Below are 19,932 nucleotides of genomic sequence, written 5' to 3' on the forward strand. Positions count from 1 at the left end.
AGTGTAAAATTTTATTTTTTTACAATAGATCGTGAACGCACCTCTTCTTATCTATAGTAAATATTGAATGGAATCCATGATATGATTTATATCAGCTTCATTTTTTTTTTACGGAAATGTCTGTCCACCGATGCTTCTTCTTTTTTTTCAATTTTTTTATAATTTCATTCTTTATTGTGTTCGGGTTAATTTATTTTCACAAATTACATCAAAAGAAACAAAATAAAAAAGAATAAGAATAAAAACGATAAACTGTTCATCATGGGCGACACGCGACGGCGAGCTGCCATATGTCAAAAAATTTTTACACCATTGTATTTTTATGTTGCAATAGGGTTAGGGTATAGCAAAAGTGCAAGACCATTGTAAAATTTCAATCCATATATTTTGTTGTTGTAGTGTTGCAAGATTTTACACTTTTGCACTTTTGCAATGATACTAGACCAGTTGCATCGGATCGTGAATACCCCTATAATTTCGCTTAAATACTTTAGAGAAAAGCTGCGTTTTATGACCAATGATCCATATAGATCATGATTACAAAATAAAACCATCTGGATCAATATGGATGCAGATTTGTATATTCATCTCTTTTTCGCTCAATATTATTTGTTTAGCTATCCGATTCATGTTCCATCTCTTATTTGTCTGCCTAGTGACGTACACCCAACTAGCACGACAGCTTCTGTAAATTGAAATCTCGCAGGATCTACTTTGTATACAGCTTGTATTGAGCTTGCTTCAGAATTTGATTGCTTATAGAAGTTCGGACTTGTTTAACAACTTCTAATAAGTTGTTTAAATACTCTTAAAGAAACTTAAACGAAGGAAGCTTGTTTTTCTTATAAGCCTGTTTAATGAATTTATAAAAGCTTTACAGAAATTATCAAGTTTTGTATTTGATTTTTGGTTTTGATATTAAATAATCTAGCTCGGACACTTTTTGGTTTTGACATTGAATAATTTAGCTCGGACATTTTTTTGCTATTTGAACTGATTAAGTTTTTGATATTATTAGGGCCAGTTGTACAAATATTTAATCCGTGGATCAGCAACTTTTATCTTGTGAAATCTGTAGTAAGGATGAGTTTTAACACTGGTTCAAGGTCCATATATGTAAAAATAGCCACATTCATGCTTGAACCGAAGTTGACCCGCAGCTAATCCGCCGAAATCGGCGGGTTAAATTCCTGAACCAAGGCTGACCCACGTTTGTACAACTGGCACTTAATGAATATACTAGAATGGCCGAGATGGGTAGAGTGATGGACTACCACCAAGCAGATACGAAGTTCGATTCCTGGGTGTGGTAAAAAAATTATATACTTTTAAAATTATTATTAATAGATATACTAAAAACTAATGGAATGTTATATATAATATCAGATCAAAAGATAAAATTCATGATTTAAAACCAGTTAAAAAAGAATTCTTTTTTGTTTTTATAGTTTTTTTTTTTTTATTTCGATAAGACATGTATTAAAGAGCTATACAAGCTCTTCCGGAGCTATCTGTCAGATCTCAAAGCCTCGGTAGAGCTTCGGTAAAGCATCGTTTAAGATCCTTATAGTGTGTCAAACTTGTATAACGTTCTCCTTTTTCAATGCCCAACAACCTTACTAAAGTTTTAAAGAAGCTGAAATGTAGCTTTTGTAATACCTTAACCGAAGCTGAAATGTTAGTTGGGCAAGGTACAAAAGTCATCAAAATAGGTTCAATGAAAATGATCACGTGTTGTTTGTAAAGGCCCAACTATAATAGTCGGAAGAGTGCGTACGTACGAAAAATCCCAAATACATGCAAATCACACGTCATAGCGGTTTGCTCGGTTTCGTTTAAGGCTTGGCCACACCGAAGGGTACATACGGTAGCGGTACGGGTACTATGAAAAAAATTCCAAACTGACACATCAACGTTCAGATGTGGAATTTTTTTCATACAATTACCCGTACCGCTACCGCATGTACCCTTCGGTGTGGCCAAGCCTTTAGTTTTGTTTTCGGACGTAAACTCACTTTCCTTTCTCAAATTAACGTCCGCAAATTTGACATTTCTTAAAAAAGAAAAAACTTTTGACGAAAGTTAAATGAATTCATTTTTGTGTTTCACAAAACAATTATATTTATAAAGGTATAAGTACAACGGCCACTTTTTGCAAAAAGTCTAAAAACAATTTTTTTACTTTTGTAAATTTCCCACTTTTTCACTTTTTAGGTCATTGTATTTAAGGCTTAAGTTTTGTTATTTTATCAAATAAACTTATTTAAAATGTAATAAAAAAGATTTACGGCCATATTAGCCGGTTTTTATTTTTTAAACTAGTGAATAATATGGCCTGTATGCTGTTGAAGCGAAAAGACATTTTTCATACAAAATTTCGTTAACGAAATCCTGAACGGAAAATTTCGTTTTGCTTTTCGTTTTTCAGCCTAGTACGCTGCTGAAGCGAAAAGAAATTTTCCATACAAAATTTTGTCAACGAAATTTTGAACGGAAAATTTCGTTTTGCTTTTCGTTTTTCAGTACGCAGCTCTAGCGAAAAATTGGAGAGTTTTCACTCATTTGTCACTTACTTTTTACTGTCCTGTGCATTTTTACAGACACAGTTTTATTCACATATTTTTCCAGTCTTTCAAGCATTTTTATTCAGAAATGTTTCAAGTCGAGAAAATTTTGTTTATAGAAACAAGCGAATGTGAGAAAATGATTTTTGTGTCGATTCACATTATTTTTGTTCTTATTTGCGTGTTTCATGCGAGAAATTTCTTGATGCGAGAGTTACAGAACGTAGGCACAGACTTTCTTCGCGTGATCATCATTGTATATATATTTCTATAGTACTATCATGAAGTCGAATTTAGTATTAGTTGATGTCGCCACTTTTTTGAGGTGGCGCTCAGTGTGTTTTTTTCATACAAATTCTGCTTTTTCAAGTCACCACTAGAGTTCCTAAGATCGTTTTACTTCATGATAGTACTATGGAAATATATATACAATGGTGATCATACCTTCTTTTCTTATACCATGCCTCTTGCCTAAAACATGACTGGTAAGGCGATTGAAAAATCACCGTGTAGTCGCCGGCACTAATGAAATTTGAACATTCAATTATATTTAAAGCCTAGTACGCGGTTCGAACTAAATTTTTACTCCCATACAAAATCCTCAAAAAAAAAAAAAAAAAAATTAACCGAGATAAAATTTATTTAAGAATTTTAACTGAATTGGACGCAGACTGAGCTAGAAAATCACACATTCGTTAGTCAGCGACTACACTTTTTTTTAATTTTCTTTTGATAATCATTCTGTGAAGCGCGTACTTTTACACTTTTCTTGTTGACTCAAATTTGACATTTCTCTTTTGATTTAAAATTTTTTGTGGTTGGGTATGGGTATTGCACCAAGAAGCAAAAAGAAATGAAAGTGAACTTGAAAAAAAAGTAGAAAAAGAAACGTCAAAAAAGAGTCTCAGAATTTAGGTCTGATCATTTTTTGTTTCATCTTTTTTCTCTTTTGCACTCATTAGCCCTGTTTCTTTGGGAGGTAGCAAAGTACTACTAGTAGTTTACTAGCGATTTTTGATGGAACGCACTTTCAACGAATTCAATACAAATCGTATCTACTCGGGAAGAAGAGCATGAGTAGATTATAGTACTAGATTAACCAAAACATCTACTAGTAGTAAACTACCACCTCCAATGGAACAGGGCTATTATGTTTGAAAGGAGGCGCTCCTCTTGAGGCTTCGTGTAATAGCTGATTTAATTCCCACGAAAACACAAGCGAATATCGGCACCCAAAATCGTTCAATGTAAATCGCTCAATCAAATTTTTCTCAACGCAGTGTAAACAGTGCCTTAAACATTCTCTCTATTCTTGTTTCTGACCTCTAGAGGAGAATAGAAAATAAACTCAAAAAATACGTCAAATCCAACCAAGTCAAAATATTCCAAAAAAAAAATCAAAATGAGCCTCCTTGATTCCGTAAAATTTAAGAGTTTGTAAAATAAATTTACTCACATTTACTTCTTGAATAAAATAAAATAGAATCTTTCAAATAGGGTCAGCTCTGTACTAAACAAAGACATCAAACAGCATGGCAAAAACTTCATGTTCGACTCGGAGGAGGACACATCCTGGAGTTCCAGCGAGGTAAACAACAAAATGAATTTGATGTCTATTTGGAGTTATATACGCATTTCACGTGTATTTTAGGGTACTCCTCAATGGATAGCACTTCAATTTGATGAACCACAAACAGTAACATCGTTTAGTTTCCAATTCCAAGGAGGATTTGTTGGAAAAGATGCTCAAGTCACTGCCACCAAAGAAGATGGTACAGAAATCGGGGAACCTTTCTATCCAGACGATATCAATTCAGTGCAAACATTCAACCTAAAACAGCCAATCGAAAATACGAAAAAACTGAAATTTGTTTTCGGTTCAAGTTCAGATTTTTTTGGACGAATAATTGTTTATAAATTGAAAGTACTTTGATTAAACAAAAATTGTTTTTTTATTTTTTTGTTAAAAAAAAAAAATTTGTTGTATTTACTATTACTCACTTGGTATCGCTTCAATCGCTAGCGAGTAAAGTCATTAAAAAATGACAACCGGATATTACTCCATTTTGCATTGGTCTTTTCCTTCTCTCTTTCTTTCGAAACGTGGAAACGTCAACATTAAGTTGAATTTCACATCGTGCTGCTAAAAATTAATATAATTTTTACAAATTTAACGCAAAGTAAGATTTAATTAAACAATTTCAATAAATGAATGTGAAATAATTGATTACAATTTTCAATAATTTCTAGATGCCGCGTGAAATTAAAGAAGTCAAGGAATTCCTAAACACAGCCCGCAGATCAGATGCGCGTGCTGTGAAAATAAAGAAGAACCCATCCAACACCAAGTTCAAGATTCGTTGCTCACGTTTCCTCTACACATTGGTCGTTCCAGACAAGGAGAAGGCCGAGAAAATCAAGCAGTCTCTTCCTCCAGGTCTCCAAGTTAAGGAGGTTAAGTAAAAAAAGAATGAGAATGAAGATTATTTTAACCTAAAAAAAATAATACAATTCCCGGAGAGTGTTTTTTTTAATACAAAGAAAAAAATCAACATTTAATAAAAACTTATGTTGAGCTAAAATTTGTGTTTAGTAATTTTTTGAAATGGATTTCTGTATTCGGTTCATGTTTAAAAAAAGACGAATAGTGCTTTAATTTCTATAGCATGTGAAGCCGGTTTGCAAAAGTTAATGTCGGTGCTGCGTTTGTTGAGAAACGGCATTTACTGTGCAATTAAACTGCAGCAATTTATTTTGCATTCATTCTTATCATTAAATAGCTCAAAAGGGGCTCTTTGTTCAATGTTCTCAGTGCTCCGATCTAATGTTTTTACTTTGAAGATTCATAGAATTTGTGTAGGCTACAGAGGATATTCGGATAGGGGTGGATTTTGTATGATTTGCAAAGGATGTTTGCCTTTGTATTTTTCAAACAGAAGAAAAAACAAATACGAATAAGCACATAACTACGTGTTTCACTGATTTTGAAATTTGAATGAAAAGTTACTTGTTTGTTGAATAAATAAGCCTTTCACGAATTCTATTTTTATCGTAGGTACATTTGCTTCAAAACTCGAAAAAACAGTCACAGAAGCCGTTCGAAATGGATTACTTCATGCAAATCGTCATTACGAAGGGATTTTGTGATTGTTTTTTTACTTGCTCTATAGGGCAAGTATTGGTTTCGTGTCGAAAAAAAAATTTGAGGTTTTAATCAAAACCAACATTACGATGATGGAGAATTCAAAAAAAGTGGGTCTCGCAAATCCGTCCGTGCGTCTGTGCGTCCATCTGTACACATTTCCATAGCCTTAACGCGTGGATGGATTTTCTTCAAATTTGGTACAGATGATTTTTATGGAATTCTGAAAGTTGGTTTTGGGTGCTTTCATAATTGCATGGTTGCTTTGTTTACATGCGGTCATTTGCGATCAGACTAATGTCAGAAAAACTATTTGCGCATGTATTTTACTTTGAATTTATGAACACTTTTTCTGATTTGCGTCATTTGTCAAAATTTTTAAGTTTGCAATTCAGCCTCTTCTCCAAAATTAACAAAATATTATCTTGATTCCATCCTTTAAGAAAAAAACACTTTTTTTAAACATTTCTGTCAATATTAACAAATTTATTATATCCAAGAAATTTGCGGCTTTTTTTGTTATTTTGACTTTCCAATTTCCAATTAATATTTTGACAGAATTGAGAAACAAAGAAAAGCTGTATCATCTTTTCAACATGTTCCTTCTTTCTTTAAGTTTAAATTCACTGCGCATGAGAATTTTTTCATTTGCACATTTGCGTTTTACATTTATGAACACCTGACATTTGTCATTTGCATTAATGAAAGCTTTGCATTCGTCAGACTTGCGCAACCATGCATTTATGAAAGCGCCCTTTTTTTTGTTTTTTTTATATCTCGTTTAGAACGTATACCTCCCATACAAAAAAATACGATATTGCGAATTTCTCGAAAACGGCTCTAACGATTTTGATTAAACTTTGTATACGTAATATTTAAAGCAATGGCAATAAAATTGCATTTTTTTCTCAAATACAAAAAAAAAAATTTTTTATATGAAAAAAATTTAGTCTAAATGTCGGCTCTTCCCCAACCTCCACAAAATTTCTTTAAAATTTATTTTAGAGGCAGCTCGTAAAATCAACAAGTAAACTAACATAAAAGTACTTTGAACTGCAAGAGCAAGTACGTGCGACTCCAGTCGTGCATTTTATTTTTTTCGGAATCCGTGATAAGGCCGAATAATTATTAGCTGCGTTCCTTTGGAAATATTTATCTACTGCTTAGTACTTAAAACTACTTTGAACTACTTTTGCTATACTGAAAAAGTAGTTCAAAGCAGCTTTAAGTACTAAGCAGTAGATAAATATTTCCAAAGGAACGCAGCTTTTAAAAGTATGTGTGACTCGGAGACTTGGTTAAAAAAAGTTCTCTGGCTTTAAGTACTCCGAACTATTTGACGAAATTTGGTTAAAAGCTATGACAAAGGCAATTGATAAAGTGCTTAAATTCGACACTACCATTTGGGTTAGGTACATTAAATAGTAATTATGTAGCTTATCAATTTCTTATAATAAAGAGTAGTACGCAGCTAAAGTGAAACGAACAATTTTCAAGTCGACAAACAAAATGCTAACGAAAAAATATCGAGTCAATGTCAAGTCAAAATAAAAAAATTCCAAATTAATTTAAAATCGAGAAAAAGCAACAGGAAATAATTTTTAACACAAGAAATATATACATTTTGTGAAAAACCATTAACCCTTTCGAACCCAAGCTATGAAAATTAATATTAAAAAATGTTTTTTCGGTATTATCGGGTCAAAAACATCACAACTAAGAATTATGAATAGCAAAAAGTTATTTTCCAAAATAATAAATAGCAAAACTAACGTGTTATTCTCATGTTACATGTAAGTAACATGCACAGCTAATGACCACCAAAAAAAGTCGGAGAACTGAGAAAATAACTTTTTATGAAACTATAATGTATGCTACTTCTTCTAAGCAAAAAAACAAAACACTTTCTGCATTAATATTTTTTATATGTATCTTTTTTTCAAAATTATGACCATATATAAAATCAAAAAGGTGATAATCAACTATCACCTTTGTCGATTCCACCCCAGGACATTTTGAAGTATCAGAGAACCTAAATATTTTTATTTTTCTTTAATAAAAAAAAACAACTAAATGTATAGAAAAAAATGTTTATATATTTTGCAATCTTCGAACCATAACTAATACAATTGTGAGCAGAACTTATATATTTTATCTTTCATTTTAAAACGTGACTGAAAGAATAAACCCAACGAACAAATTGTATAAACTTTTGAAAGGCAGTTTTTCGTAAGCCCGAGTACCTACATTGCAGACTTTCTGTCGGCCAATAGTTTAGTCGGGTAAGGCTGCTTATGTATAGTACCATCTCCAAAATCCGTGAACCGTGACAAGTGAATTGACTTATCCGTTTAGGTTGTAGCTCCTCATACACACAGACATCTTAAATCTTCCACTGAACATATTATAACTAAATTATAAATCTCCAAAATCTATTCGGGGGGCCTCAGCACGTAACTTGGTACTATCGAGTGTGGTCCATACAATCGAGTATTGGCATTTGGCAACATCTAATTTGGGACAAGTTTATTTTGATTCACACAGTTGGCATATATGTATCCCTCCAAATGACATTGGTTTAAATCATGTTTTTTTTTTTTAAACCCTGAAAAAAAGTGTACCCTAACATTTTGTCTATTACCGTTAATTTGTCCAGAATAACATGAAAGTATCATGAAAGTTATATCTGAGAAATTAACTTTGCTTGCTTTATGTTTTGTTTCATATAGGTCGTTTCAAATCAAAAGTCCTGACTCAAAGTTTATTTTCTCCCTTCCAATAAAATTGAGAACAAATAAACAAAAAACTCAATTTTATTGGCTCATTGCGACAAATCAACTCAAAAATAACAACAAATCATGCTTGTTTGAATGAAAGAAATGCTAGAGAAAAAAAATAAACAAACGAAAAATCTGAATTTGTTTATTAATGATTTCTATGGTGACGACTCCAAAATAAATGAAAAATAAAAATAAGATATTTACTGCCCAATTATACAAATGAAAAGATGTGAATAGAATTTTAAGTTTTGAATTGCTCTATCATATAAACTGGACATTTCTGGTCCATCTTCATCTAGTCCTATAATAATATCTTCGGCAAAGTTATCCCAACTGCCTTCAAATGATAAATAAATAAATAATTGTATGTTTTTTGTATTGCCCGCGGATATGGAGTGATGCAAGCCCGGGAGACTTGCCTCCGCTTTCTGAGGCTAACCCAGGGAATCTCACAGACAGATCAATTAATTAAAAAAAGTATATCAAGAATTGTTCTTCGTTATTTTATCGTAATTTTAGAAAAAGTTCAGCTGCGTCATAAATGCTTCCTTCCAGTAAGCGAATGAGTTTTTTTTTATTTTTGCTCAATTTTCCATGGGACTTTTGATTTGAAACGACCTATAAAGTGAAAAATTTTCAAGTCGACAAAGAAAATGCTAAGGAAAAAATATCGAGTATTCTGTCAATGTCATAATAAAAAAAATCCAAATTAATTTAAAATCGAGAAAAAGCAACAGAAAATAATTTTCAACACAAGAAATAAATACATTTTGTGAAAAACCATTAAAATTGCTCTTGGAATGAAAAAAATGCACAGGACAGTAAAAAGTAAGTGACAAATGAGTGAAAACTCTCCAATTTTTCCCTAGAGCTGCGTACTGAAAAACGAAAAGATAAATGAAATTTTTGGTTCATTTTGTTTCGCTTCAGCTGCATACTAGGCTTAACAATTTAAAAAAAATCCTAGCTATTGCCGTACATTTTGTACTAAAAATAACAATATTTGGCAAAATAACAAATTTTGGAAAACCTATTTATCCTCGAATAGGTACACACAGTTACGATAAATAATTTATGTTCACTTTTTTTAAATAGGAAAAAGAAAGGTTTTCTTAAATGAAAATCATTTTCTATCAAAGCCTTTAACGCTTTCAGTACCGTTGGTAAACATAACTAACTACATTTTCAAATTTGCTTCTATTTATTTCTAAATAACATTTGGCGGATTTTTGTTTGCATATCTCATTGGTATGCTTTCCGGTTAAGTTCGCATGATCCAGGTCACACATCTTGATAATGAAAACTTTCAAAGTTTCACATGGTTTGTAAAAAAAAGATGGGTGGAATTGGCTAAGGTGGTTGTTGATTGTTGATCATCACAATAAGTACTTTTGCTCCACGTAAGGTGGTTATCAAAGTGACGATCACTTTTTTGTTATGTGTCACTTCCACTTTCTATTTCCTCAACGGCGAACTTCATTATATTAAAAAATAATACGAATATTTTAGTTCGTTGAGTAAAATATTTATGGCGTTTTTAATTGGCAATCCGGAATTGTTCTTCGATTCGGAATACCAATTGAACTTTTTTTTTTATTCCGAAGAATCTGATGTTTGATGTGAATGTATTGGTTGATATTGACTTGTGTCACATTTCTGTTTTTAAAACCAGAAGAGAAATTCTCTTTTTTTCAGAATCAGAACTGTCAGTTTTGCCCAATTGAACGCTTTCAGATTGCTTTTTTTTGCTTCCAGATTGCAATTAAAAACGCCATTAGTAAGAAATAAAAAAAAAAAAAAAATTGGGCACCGGTAGGGATTGAACCTCGGTCTTCCCCGTGTGAGTCGAATACTCATCAAAATTTCTGCACTTGTAGCAAAGAAAAGGTGATGGTCAAAAGTGACAATCAAAAAGGTGATAATCAACTATCACCTTAGCCGATTCCACCCCAGGACATTTTGAAGTATCAGAAAACCTAAATATTTTTATTTTTTTTTTTAATAAAAAAACAACTAAATGTATAGAACAAAATGTTATACATTTTGCAATCTTCGAACCATAACTAATACAATTGTGAGCAGAACTTATATATTTTATCTATCATTTTAAAACGTGACTGAAAGAGTAAACCCAACGAACAAATTGTATAAACTTTTAAAAGGCAGTTTTTCGTAAGCCCAAGTACCTACATTGCAGACATTCTGTCGGCCAATAGTTTAGTCTGGTAAGGCTGCTTATATATAGTACCATCTCCAAAAACCGTGAACCGTGACAAGTGAATGGACTTATCCGTTTAGGTTGTGGCTCCTCATACACACAGACATCTTAAATCTTCCACTGAACATATTATATCTAAATTATAAATATCCAAAATCTATTCGGGGGGCCTCAGCACGTAACTTGGTACTATCGAGTGTGGTCCATACAATCGAGTATTGGCATTTGGCAGCATCTAATTTGGGACCAGTTTATTTTGATTCACACAGTTGGCATATATCCCTCCAAATGACATTGGTTTAAATCATGTTTTTTTTTTAAACCCTGAAAAAAAGTGTACCCTAACATTTTGTCTATTACCGTTAATTTGTCCAGAATAACATGAAAGTTTCATGAAAGTTATATCTGAGAAATTAACTTTGCTTGCTTTATGTTTTTTTCATAAAAACACTCACAACACACCGTTATTCCAAATTGAATAAAAGCCATTCACTTCAAGATTTTACTTCAAAATAAAAAAAAAAGAAGTCAAATAGCTTGCTGACACCTATTGGGTTACTTGAATTCAGAAAAGAGCCACTATTCGGTATTCGGCCAATTTTTTTGATATTCGGTATTTTATTTCATTTGGCCGAATAGTTCACCACATTCGGCCGAATGCCGACTATCAAAAAGATAATAAAAAGACATAAATTTATCTTACAAAAAATGTTTTTATACAAAACTTGTTTTTTTTAGCATTTAAAATTTACTAATGGTAAGTTGTGGTTAGTAAAAACAACCTTTTTTTAGCATTCGTTGATAGTAGACGATTAGAAATTCATATGGATCATTTTCTGTTACGAAATGAAGAAAAAAACTAGCTCCCGCTCAAATTATTTAAAAAAAATTTATTGACAGGTCAATTTGTTTCAGGACAAACAGAAACAAAGATACGACACAAAAATAAGTTCTCTTTTCTTTTAAAGAATTAAACATAAAATACAAATACATAGCTAGTACATAAATCATTACTAACTATTAACTGGTTTAATACAAACTAATTTAAAGAAATATTAATATTAATTCCATCATCCTCTTCACCAACTTCCAACATGACTTGCATGATTTTTCTCTTCAATTTCTTTCTCGACAACTCCGAGTTCAAATTCTTAAATTCAGCAGCAACAAACTCTCCAAATACATCCCATTGATCGCGTTTCAGTTCGTCGCATTCCTCAGTTCTAGCTCTTTTTTTGGGCGGAAGTGTTTCCATATGAACGACTTTAGTTGTTGTTGGCGTGGGTGGTGTCGGTGCAATTTGACTATTTTCAATGTGCATGACTTCATGGGATTGTTGACGTTGTGGCTGGTGATGGATAATCTCATGATGATGAACTGGCGGATGATGAATATATTCTTGTGTTTCCAATTCTTCTTGACTCGGTCGATGGTATTTCGATTCGAGTACTTCTTCTCGACTCACGACGGGAATTGAATCAAATTCAATTGCATTCTGATCAGTTTCGGTGGTCTCTTCGTATTGAACTTCGGCATCTGTAGTTTCTTGAATCTCGCTGTTACTTTGATGTTGTTCTTCGTCCTCGTCCAAGACGCTGTATTTTATTTCATATTTCTGGAAAGAAGCAGGTGATTCCTTTAAAAAAAAATTCAAATTTAGATTTATTGAGACTTATTTTTGACTACAATATAATTACTTATGTTTGAAATACATTGGTATTTAACAAAAAAAAAAACTGACTTAGAATTGGTCTAGCTAAGTTATAAAATTCAGTTTTGAGCAACGAGAGATTTAAGTTACAGGGTTTTTTAAAACAACACTTTTTTTAATGCCATCTAGTTTTTTTTTTTGAGTGTATTAAGAGACCCATTTTTTATGAAAAAATCATTTTTGAAAAAAGTGGGTTACGCCACTATTGTTCTCATAGCCTCATATAGTAATATAGGAACAATTTTAAGGGCTACAGAATCTACAAATTATTTAGGTTTTCTTAAAACTAGATATAAAGACAAAAGTATATACAACTTAAAACTAACAAACAAAAAAAAAAACTAAAAATTAATCAAAATAAAAAAAGTGCTTGTGTTTTTGTCAATTTATTAAGTGAAATGACTAAAGTTTAACAAAAGGAACGTATGGTAATTTATCAAAAATTGTATAAATATCAGTTATAGTTTGAATTTTTTTATAGCAAATTTGGTAACATTTTTAAAATTGATTGAAAAAAAAAATAATTATTAATTAGTTAGGATAAAATGCAAGGTTATCTATAAACAAAAACAATTTTAAGAACTAATTTGTTCTTATGATTTAAAAATAAGGTTGAAATTAAAAAAGATTTATCTATGGCATGGCTGCTTCTCCTGAAGAAGCCAGAAAGGAATTCGTTATTATTGAGTTGGTGATATGTTGTAAAGAGTTGAATTGGCTAAAATAATTGAGGAGGTTTTTTTTTAAAACTCAACAAACGCCAAAAATGCAAAAATGAAATATTGTTTTAAAAATTTTTGGCATGACCAGGCGCATAAGATGACGAAATAAAAGAAAAATATAATATAATAATAGTTTTAATTTAAAAAAATATTTAAGGAAATCGTTTTTGCAAAACTCAACAAAATGTATGGAGGTGTTTTGCAAAACTCAACAAAATTTCAGGTTTTTGCCAAACTCAATAAAGTTTGCCTATTGTTGGAAAGACTTATATGTGTCAAATATTATTATATTATGGAATAAAGGTTATAACATTAGGTAAAAAAAGTGTACTTTTGGATTTGTTTTACTTAAAAAAAACGCGGTGTTTTCATGTTCAAAATAAGGACAAATCGTTCCTTTCTACTTTTTGAAAATTTGATTTTGTTTTCAAATGGGAAACAAAAATCTTCCCCTGAAAAACTTGAAAAAAGTATTTGTTAAGTTTTGAAAAAAAAAAAAAAAACGCTTCTCAATTGGAGAAGCATAGTATTTCTCTTCTAAATTGAGATTAATATTTTCAGAATACAAATTTCTTATAAGTGGGTTTTCGTGGTAACGAAATGAATGTATTCTTTTGATTGCTAAATCAGAAAGATAAGATAGTAGAGGTTCTATACCATTTTCCTCCAGGTCTCCTATATTAATGAACACAATTTCAATATAAATATCTTTCGAAAATTTGAAATTCCTTAGCTACTGTGGGGGAGATTTTGAACCAATTAAGGCCATGAGCAATTATAATATAAATCTAGATCTTAATAGTAATTTAAGTTGAACAGCAACGGGCTTACTCTTGTTAAGTGATAGCGTTTTCGTTTGGTAATTCTTAGAAGGGTCCGGGACTGTCCGATTCGGAATGCCAAACGAACAAACTTATATACTTCTTTTTGATTCTGAAGTTTGGGTTTCTTTGTATTTGTGAATCATCAAACAATGCGAAAGTTTTGTTTTGTTATTTTTGTTTATTTCATAAAAAGTTATCTTTTATTTTTGTTTTCTTCACTTTTTATAATATAATTTAAAGTTTGGCGTAGTAAAAAGTCTCAATTTTCAGAAATAAGCAATAAACAAAAACACTTTATTACTTTGACGTCTCATGTGTGAACTTGTGTGCGTGATTCTCGTTTTGATTCTGCCTTAAAATTCGGAATTGATTTTCTCTTCTTTTCAGAATTAGAACTGTCATTTAGTGCCAAACGATCAGTTTCAGAATCGTTCGGAGTAATTCCGGACGCTTCCGGACGACCAAACGAAAACGCTATGAGTCTGAATGTTCATATACATACATATTTAATCTATGGTGAAGTTTTATGCCTAGGTATTTTATTTGATTTTTTAATAGAATTGTGTTGTCTTGTATACAGAGATTAAGTTGTTTACTCTCTCCAACTGCCAGGTAATGATCTCTGGGAGAAACGTTTCTGAAACATATCACTGGTCTGCAAAATTTATCTTTTTTTTTCTCCTTCAAATAATTTTTTGAAATTATGAAAGATTTGACTTTCCTGAATCTAAATCTGGTTTCAGAAAAATTCTAGCACGTACCATTTTTATTTAAATGTTTTTTTTTTTTTTTTTTTAAATATGAGTGGATTGTAGAAAATAACCCTTTTAGATGCGGTTATAAACTATTATTGGGCAGGTTCAGAAACGTTAGGGACTAAATATTTAGGTAATTTCTCGGTCTCTGATTCATATTAAGCTCAAATTTGGAGGACTTATTTCTCATAACATGATCTGTAATATGACACCAAATTTGCATTTATTAAGAAAAGTTTAAACACATTTTAGGATACTAATTGACAAAAACAGAAAAAAATATCGAAATCCTGCAGTTTTTAGTAAATCCCACGTAAAAAAAAAAACACCTTAATTAAGGAAAATGTAAAATGTCAACACACATTATACTTAAAAAGTCAAATATGTAAAGAAAAACAAAATTCTTAAGTGTTTTGTAATTTTACATACTACATATTTTTCTATTTAGAAATATCTTATTTGTAATAAACCATTCGATAAACTGCCTTGTAAAGCTTCAGATTTGTTTCTCCTAGAAACAAAAATATGCTTTTCTTATAGTTTTTGATATGCTGAGTTAGAATCCGAAGTTAAAAAAATTCTATCACGTCAAGATTTTGAGATATTCGCATTAAAGGATCAAGTTTTTTTTTTAGAAAATCTCAAAAAAACTACTACATCTCAAAAACTAGAGCTGACCGAAATTTTTTTAGTTCGGATTCAAAATCAGCACACTAATGTCGTTTTCTTTCACTCCAATGAGAGTACCCTTTTAGTACTTATTTTTGCACTTTTGAAGGTTTTGTGTTCTTTGACGCCACAAGTGTAAAAAAAAATTACTCCGGAGTAATTTTAGTACTATGGAGTACCCCGGATTTACTCCACATTTTTAGTCAGATTTACACCGATTTGCACACACACTTATGAATTTGAAGTTTGACATTTTAAAATTTTGTTTGAAAAGTGAAAAATGCGAAAAGTTTTTCTTTCAAACTCTTTTGTTATTAACAAAAACAACAATTATGAACATATTTTTTACTGTATTATATTCCGCCAGATATATTTCTTCCATTTTTTAATGTCGAATTCCTTTCAATTGAAAAATCGAATTTTCGGCGATCTCGAAGCGAATTTTTTTTGAAAATCATGTTCCATAGAAAAAAAATTCAAACGTAGCAGAATTCGAATTTTTTTTAATCCCTCTTTTTTGAGAGATTTACACGGATTTGCACACACACTTGGAACATTTGACATTTCTCAAACGTCAAGCTGAAAGTTTTCTTCGTGTTGTTAGTTTATTTGAGAACACCAACTTCAAATAAAGAGTAAATTTTAATTGAATATCGTATTTTTATTGCGGAAAAATATGAAATAAATAAAAAAAAAACAATGTGCGATCAAAATATATTTTTTCCTGGCATAGTTCTTGTGAAAAAGTCAAATTACTGTGACTTTTCTTCTCGTAATTGTCGTCAAAATTTTTTTTCTCTGTAAAACCACAGCATACGGCCAAAATAATAACCTTCTACTTCATCTTCACTCATATCTTAATAATAACTGCAATTTCCCTTTGATTCTGATTAAAATAAATCTATATTACCGAAGAAAATAAACAAAATTATTGATCAAAGGAATCTCTGGTTTTATTTTGCAGAAATTGTTTTGGTTTCAGCTAGACGTTCGTGTAAAAATTGTTGTCAAATGACACACATACAATCGCAAAAAGAATTCGGTCTGTTTTCATGTTCCTTTTTAACACCAAAAATTCGATTTTTTTGAATCGATTCAAAAAATTGAAAGGAATTCGACATAATTCTTCCCTTTTTCCAAAATGAAATTGAAAACCGAATAAAAAAAATTTTCAGCCAGTGCTCTTCATCAATAAAAATAAATCCTGTGCCAGTTAAAAAAAAAATCCCATTAGCTGAAAAAAACGATCAGAAGTATAATGAAAAATATACCAAAAGTAAAAATAATTCCGCTTCTACACGAAGACGCAAAGACTCACATAAGAGCAAGGGAGAAATAAAGTTCGAAAAAAAGGGAAGGAAGATTTTCTACCGTGAGTCTCCGGTAAAAAATTTTGTGACTCTTTTTGACGTTTCTTTTTGATCTTGTTCTTTTGTTTGCTGTTCTGCTTTATTTTATTTCATCGGTCGCGGAGTCTGCTTCGTCGGTTTTGTATTATTTGCGTGTATAGTAACGTTTTTAATTTATTCAAAAGTTTTCGTTGCACGTAGATCCCACGGGAGTTGTTTTTTTTTGTATATTTTGGTGTTTTTTTTTAAATTAAAATACGTAGTCTGCTTCTACACGAAGACGTGGACGCTGGACGCACAAGATGCACATAAGAGCAAAGGAGAAATCGATCTTTCTCTCTCCCTTGTTCTTATGTGCATCAAGAACAAAATAAAACCAAAGAAAATAGCTGTCAAATTTGCGTCTTCAAAAAAATACTATGTGTAGAAGCACGCGACGCACCGAAACGAAAATCAAGAGGAAATTCGAAGATAATTTCTGCGCCTTGCGTCTTCGTGTAGAAGCAGACTTATCAACGAACGCTTATTATGCTTCATACCTATGTTATTAATTTTTTTTTTTTTTTTTTAATTCATAAAATTGTTCCCTAGGCCTGTTATCACTATTTTTTTCAAGGAAATTATCCATTTTTGCCTTGTCACACACACAATTACAAATAAAAAAATTACTCTCATTATGTTCTTTCACTCCAGAAAAAGGAGTACAAATTTAGAGTACTCCTTAATAGAGTGAAAGAAAACGACATAAAATCCATTAGAAAAGTATACTTTTGTTCTAGGGAGAAAGATATGCGAAACTTACTAAACTTACTTAAATGAAGATATCTCGGAGAAGAAAAGAGATATTGAGAAGATTGAAACTAATTTGAAAGAAAAAAATAAGTTCTTTCACAAACCGCAATAATTTTAATTGAAAAAGATTACATTATGCCAAAATATTTCTTCGAAAACAGCAAAAAAATGGGTTTTTGAGATTTTCTAACGGGAATACCTAAAAAACGTTACGGCCAATTCTGACTTCGGATTCAGAATCAGCATACAAAAATCCTTTAGAAAAGTATAGTTTTTTTAATAGGAAGATTTCCTTGCAGACCAGTGTATTCGGCTTTATCACGTATTCCATCGTATCGGAAAATTTCAACGATTCCCGAATAAAACAATCACAAAATTGTGGTGATTTGTATGATTTTTAACATAACGGACGGATTCCGTGATTATTTTTTCGGGAATCGTAGTGGAATTTAAATAAGGCCGATTGATTCGCACTTTGGAAAGTTAAGTGAAATGCCTCATTTATCAAAATAAGTAGGTATCTAATCGCTTGATTAAGGTGAGATTTGATTAATTCAAGGCCTTTATGGGGTGTCAGTCTTTCATGAGAGGCAAATATTATTGTCGTTGGCGTATTGAATACTACGTGAAGCACCTTTCGAAGATAGAAAATGAATGAAAATGTTGTAAAGAAGAGGGCTAAGAAAGGAACCCTGCGGAATACCAGAATGGACTTGAACTAGATTTGAAAAATTAGAACCAATTTTGATTTTAAGAAAACGGTTTGATAAAAAGCTGATACATTTAATGAAGACGACCCTTACCCGTGGACCTTTAAAAGCCATCGAGAATCCCGGCCGGGGAGCTATGACATCTTTCAAAAACATCAGAGCTTCGTAATGTTCCCATCGACTACGACGAATTTCCGTCGAGTTTTCATTCCTCTTTTCCAGCTTCTTCATTTCAGCATTGAACTGATTTCGAAGATTGTGAATCTTTTTACCAAAATCTACTTTGCTTAGATTCAACTGGTTGCAAATCTGATTGATTGCTTTGATTCGTTTGTCCTTGTTTTTATAGGATTCAATGAAATTGTTCCAAAGGCATTCGTGTGATTGATAGAGTGATATGAGAGTGGCTGTTTTCTCACGAGTCCATTCGCAGTTTTTAATGGCTTTTGTTGCATCCTTCATTTTGAGGATTTGTTTTGTTTTTACAAATGAGGAAGTGGAATTATTTTTTGTTTATTTTTATTCACGAAGCATCAAGAAAAAGATATCACGAGAAATAATTATTGTATGCTTTTTGTTTCATGTCTACCATGCAATCGATATTTTTTTTGACAGAAAAATTTGTGACATTTTTAGATGTTTTGATAGAAAAATGTCATGGTATAAAGAAGGGACAGCGTTGAAATTGTTTTATTGCATGCGATATTAGGGATGTGTTGGAAAAGTTAGATAAACGTAACGTAACGCAATTTTTATTTGATGACTGTGTGAACAAAAATGAATGTAAAAAATCTAGAGGAATTTCATAAAAAAAAAAGATTATCGTTTAAAGAAATAAAAAAAAATTCATAAAGTGATAGAAAAATAATACATTTTTATAGATAAAATTGTTTTCAAGCAAAGTTACAAACAAAAGGGCATAAAATATGAAAGTGTGAAGAAAAAAATCTGGGGTCGATTTGTAGCATAACGATCGTACGTCAACGTTTTGAGTTTTGACTATTTTTGTCTCTATTTAATCAGTATAAAAAGATAGAGACATAAAATGTCAATACGTTAACGTATAGCCGTAATCGTATAATTCAGCCCCAGGTTTAGAGCATCAGCACATTTAAAAATGAAAATACCTATCTCCATCAGGGAAAATGATATAATTTTGATGAAATTTGCCATTATGGGCTCTTAAATAAGATAATTTGCTTAACAAAATGTTCAATGTTAATGGGGCATATTCATAGTCGTTTTTAGACCCCATTTTATCTTAGACTGGGGTTTATGCAATGTTATTTGAATATGATAAACTCCAGTCTTTCTTAGAAGCGGCTTAGACAGTGTCTACGAATATGGTCCAATGTCGTGATTGAATTGGGATACACTTTCGACAGTTTGAAAATTCAGCTCTCAAAAAATTATCGTGATCAGGGTACACATCAGCGTGGGTGCCACCAGCATTTTTGTACGAAAAACGCCAATATTGGCATTTTTTTCGTGTGGGGACTCCCATACGACAATATGGGCCATATTCATAGTTCTTTCCTAAGCTGTAACTTTCTTGCTTCTAAGATATTCTGAGGCATGGTATACCATGATACTGAGGTTTATCTTATTCATAGAGAATTTAGACCCACTTCTAAATCATTTTTGTATGGAAAAGACCTGGGGTCGAATTACGGCATACGTTCGTTAACGTATGGTC

The 19,932-nt window shown here is 31.6% G+C and overlaps 3 protein-coding genes across 5 annotated transcripts; 2 read left to right on the forward strand and 1 right to left on the reverse strand.

Annotated features, from left to right (window-relative positions):
- The first annotated feature begins 3,871 nt into the window (after positions 1-3,871).
- LOC129916485 (nuclear receptor 2C2-associated protein) lies at positions 3,872-4,528 on the forward strand. Its single transcript, XM_055996478.1, has 3 exons — positions 3,872-4,001; positions 4,062-4,152; positions 4,216-4,528. Exons 1-3 carry the CDS (start codon positions 3,967-3,969, stop codon positions 4,495-4,497), a joined length of 408 nt encoding a protein of 135 aa, XP_055852453.1. The 5' UTR covers positions 3,872-3,966; the 3' UTR covers positions 4,498-4,528.
- A 70-nt stretch (positions 4,529-4,598) lies between these two features.
- LOC129916491 (60S ribosomal protein L38) lies at positions 4,599-5,146 on the forward strand. The gene is made up of 2 exons (XM_055996485.1): positions 4,599-4,744; positions 4,815-5,146. Exon 2 carries the CDS (start codon positions 4,815-4,817, stop codon positions 5,025-5,027), a length of 213 nt encoding a protein of 70 aa, XP_055852460.1. The 5' UTR covers positions 4,599-4,744; the 3' UTR covers positions 5,028-5,146.
- A 6,433-nt stretch (positions 5,147-11,579) lies between these two features.
- LOC129906441 (uncharacterized) lies at positions 11,580-18,856 on the reverse strand. Of its 3 annotated transcripts, none has more exons than XM_055982223.1 (2): positions 18,330-18,856; positions 11,580-12,319 (listed from the first exon to the last, which is right to left on the reverse strand). In XM_055982223.1, exons 1-2 carry the CDS (start codon positions 18,696-18,698, stop codon positions 11,744-11,746), a joined length of 945 nt encoding a protein of 314 aa, XP_055838198.1. In that variant the 5' UTR covers positions 18,699-18,856; the 3' UTR covers positions 11,580-11,743. The 3 variants fall into 3 exon arrangements, 2 of the variants coding, with proteins under 2 accessions (XP_055838198.1, XP_055838197.1); XM_055982222.1 differs by having other exon boundaries at positions 11,580-12,340; XR_008770788.1 differs by lacking the exon at positions 18,330-18,856 and adding an exon at positions 12,402-12,501 and having other exon boundaries at positions 12,226-12,340.
- Between the last annotated feature and the right edge of the window lie 1,076 nt (positions 18,857-19,932).

Source organism: Episyrphus balteatus, chromosome 1, assembly GCF_945859705.1.
Source record: "Episyrphus balteatus chromosome 1, idEpiBalt1.1, whole genome shotgun sequence".
NCBI classification, from domain to species: Eukaryota; Metazoa; Arthropoda; class Insecta; order Diptera; family Syrphidae; genus Episyrphus; species Episyrphus balteatus.

Coding starts and splice junctions, on each gene's coding strand:
- LOC129916485 (XM_055996478.1), top strand. CDS start 3,967: ATGAGCCTCCTTGATTCCGTAAAATTTAAGAGTTT. Junction 4,002..4,061: donor TCCGTAAAATTTAAGAGTTT/GTAAAATAAATT, acceptor TCTTTCAAATAG/GGTCAGCTCTGTACTAAACA. Junction 4,153..4,215: donor CATCCTGGAGTTCCAGCGAG/GTAAACAACAAA, acceptor CGTGTATTTTAG/GGTACTCCTCAATGGATAGC.
- LOC129916491 (XM_055996485.1), top strand. CDS start 4,815: ATGCCGCGTGAAATTAAAGAAGTCAAGGAATTCCTAAACACAGCCCGC.
- LOC129906441 (XM_055982222.1), bottom strand. CDS start 18,698: ATGAAGGATGCAACAAAAGCCATTAAAAACTGCGAATGGACTCGTGAG. Junction 12,341..18,329: donor TGGCTTTTAAAGGTCCACGG/GTAAGGGTCGTC, acceptor TTTTTTTTAAAG/GAATCACCTGCTTCTTTCCA.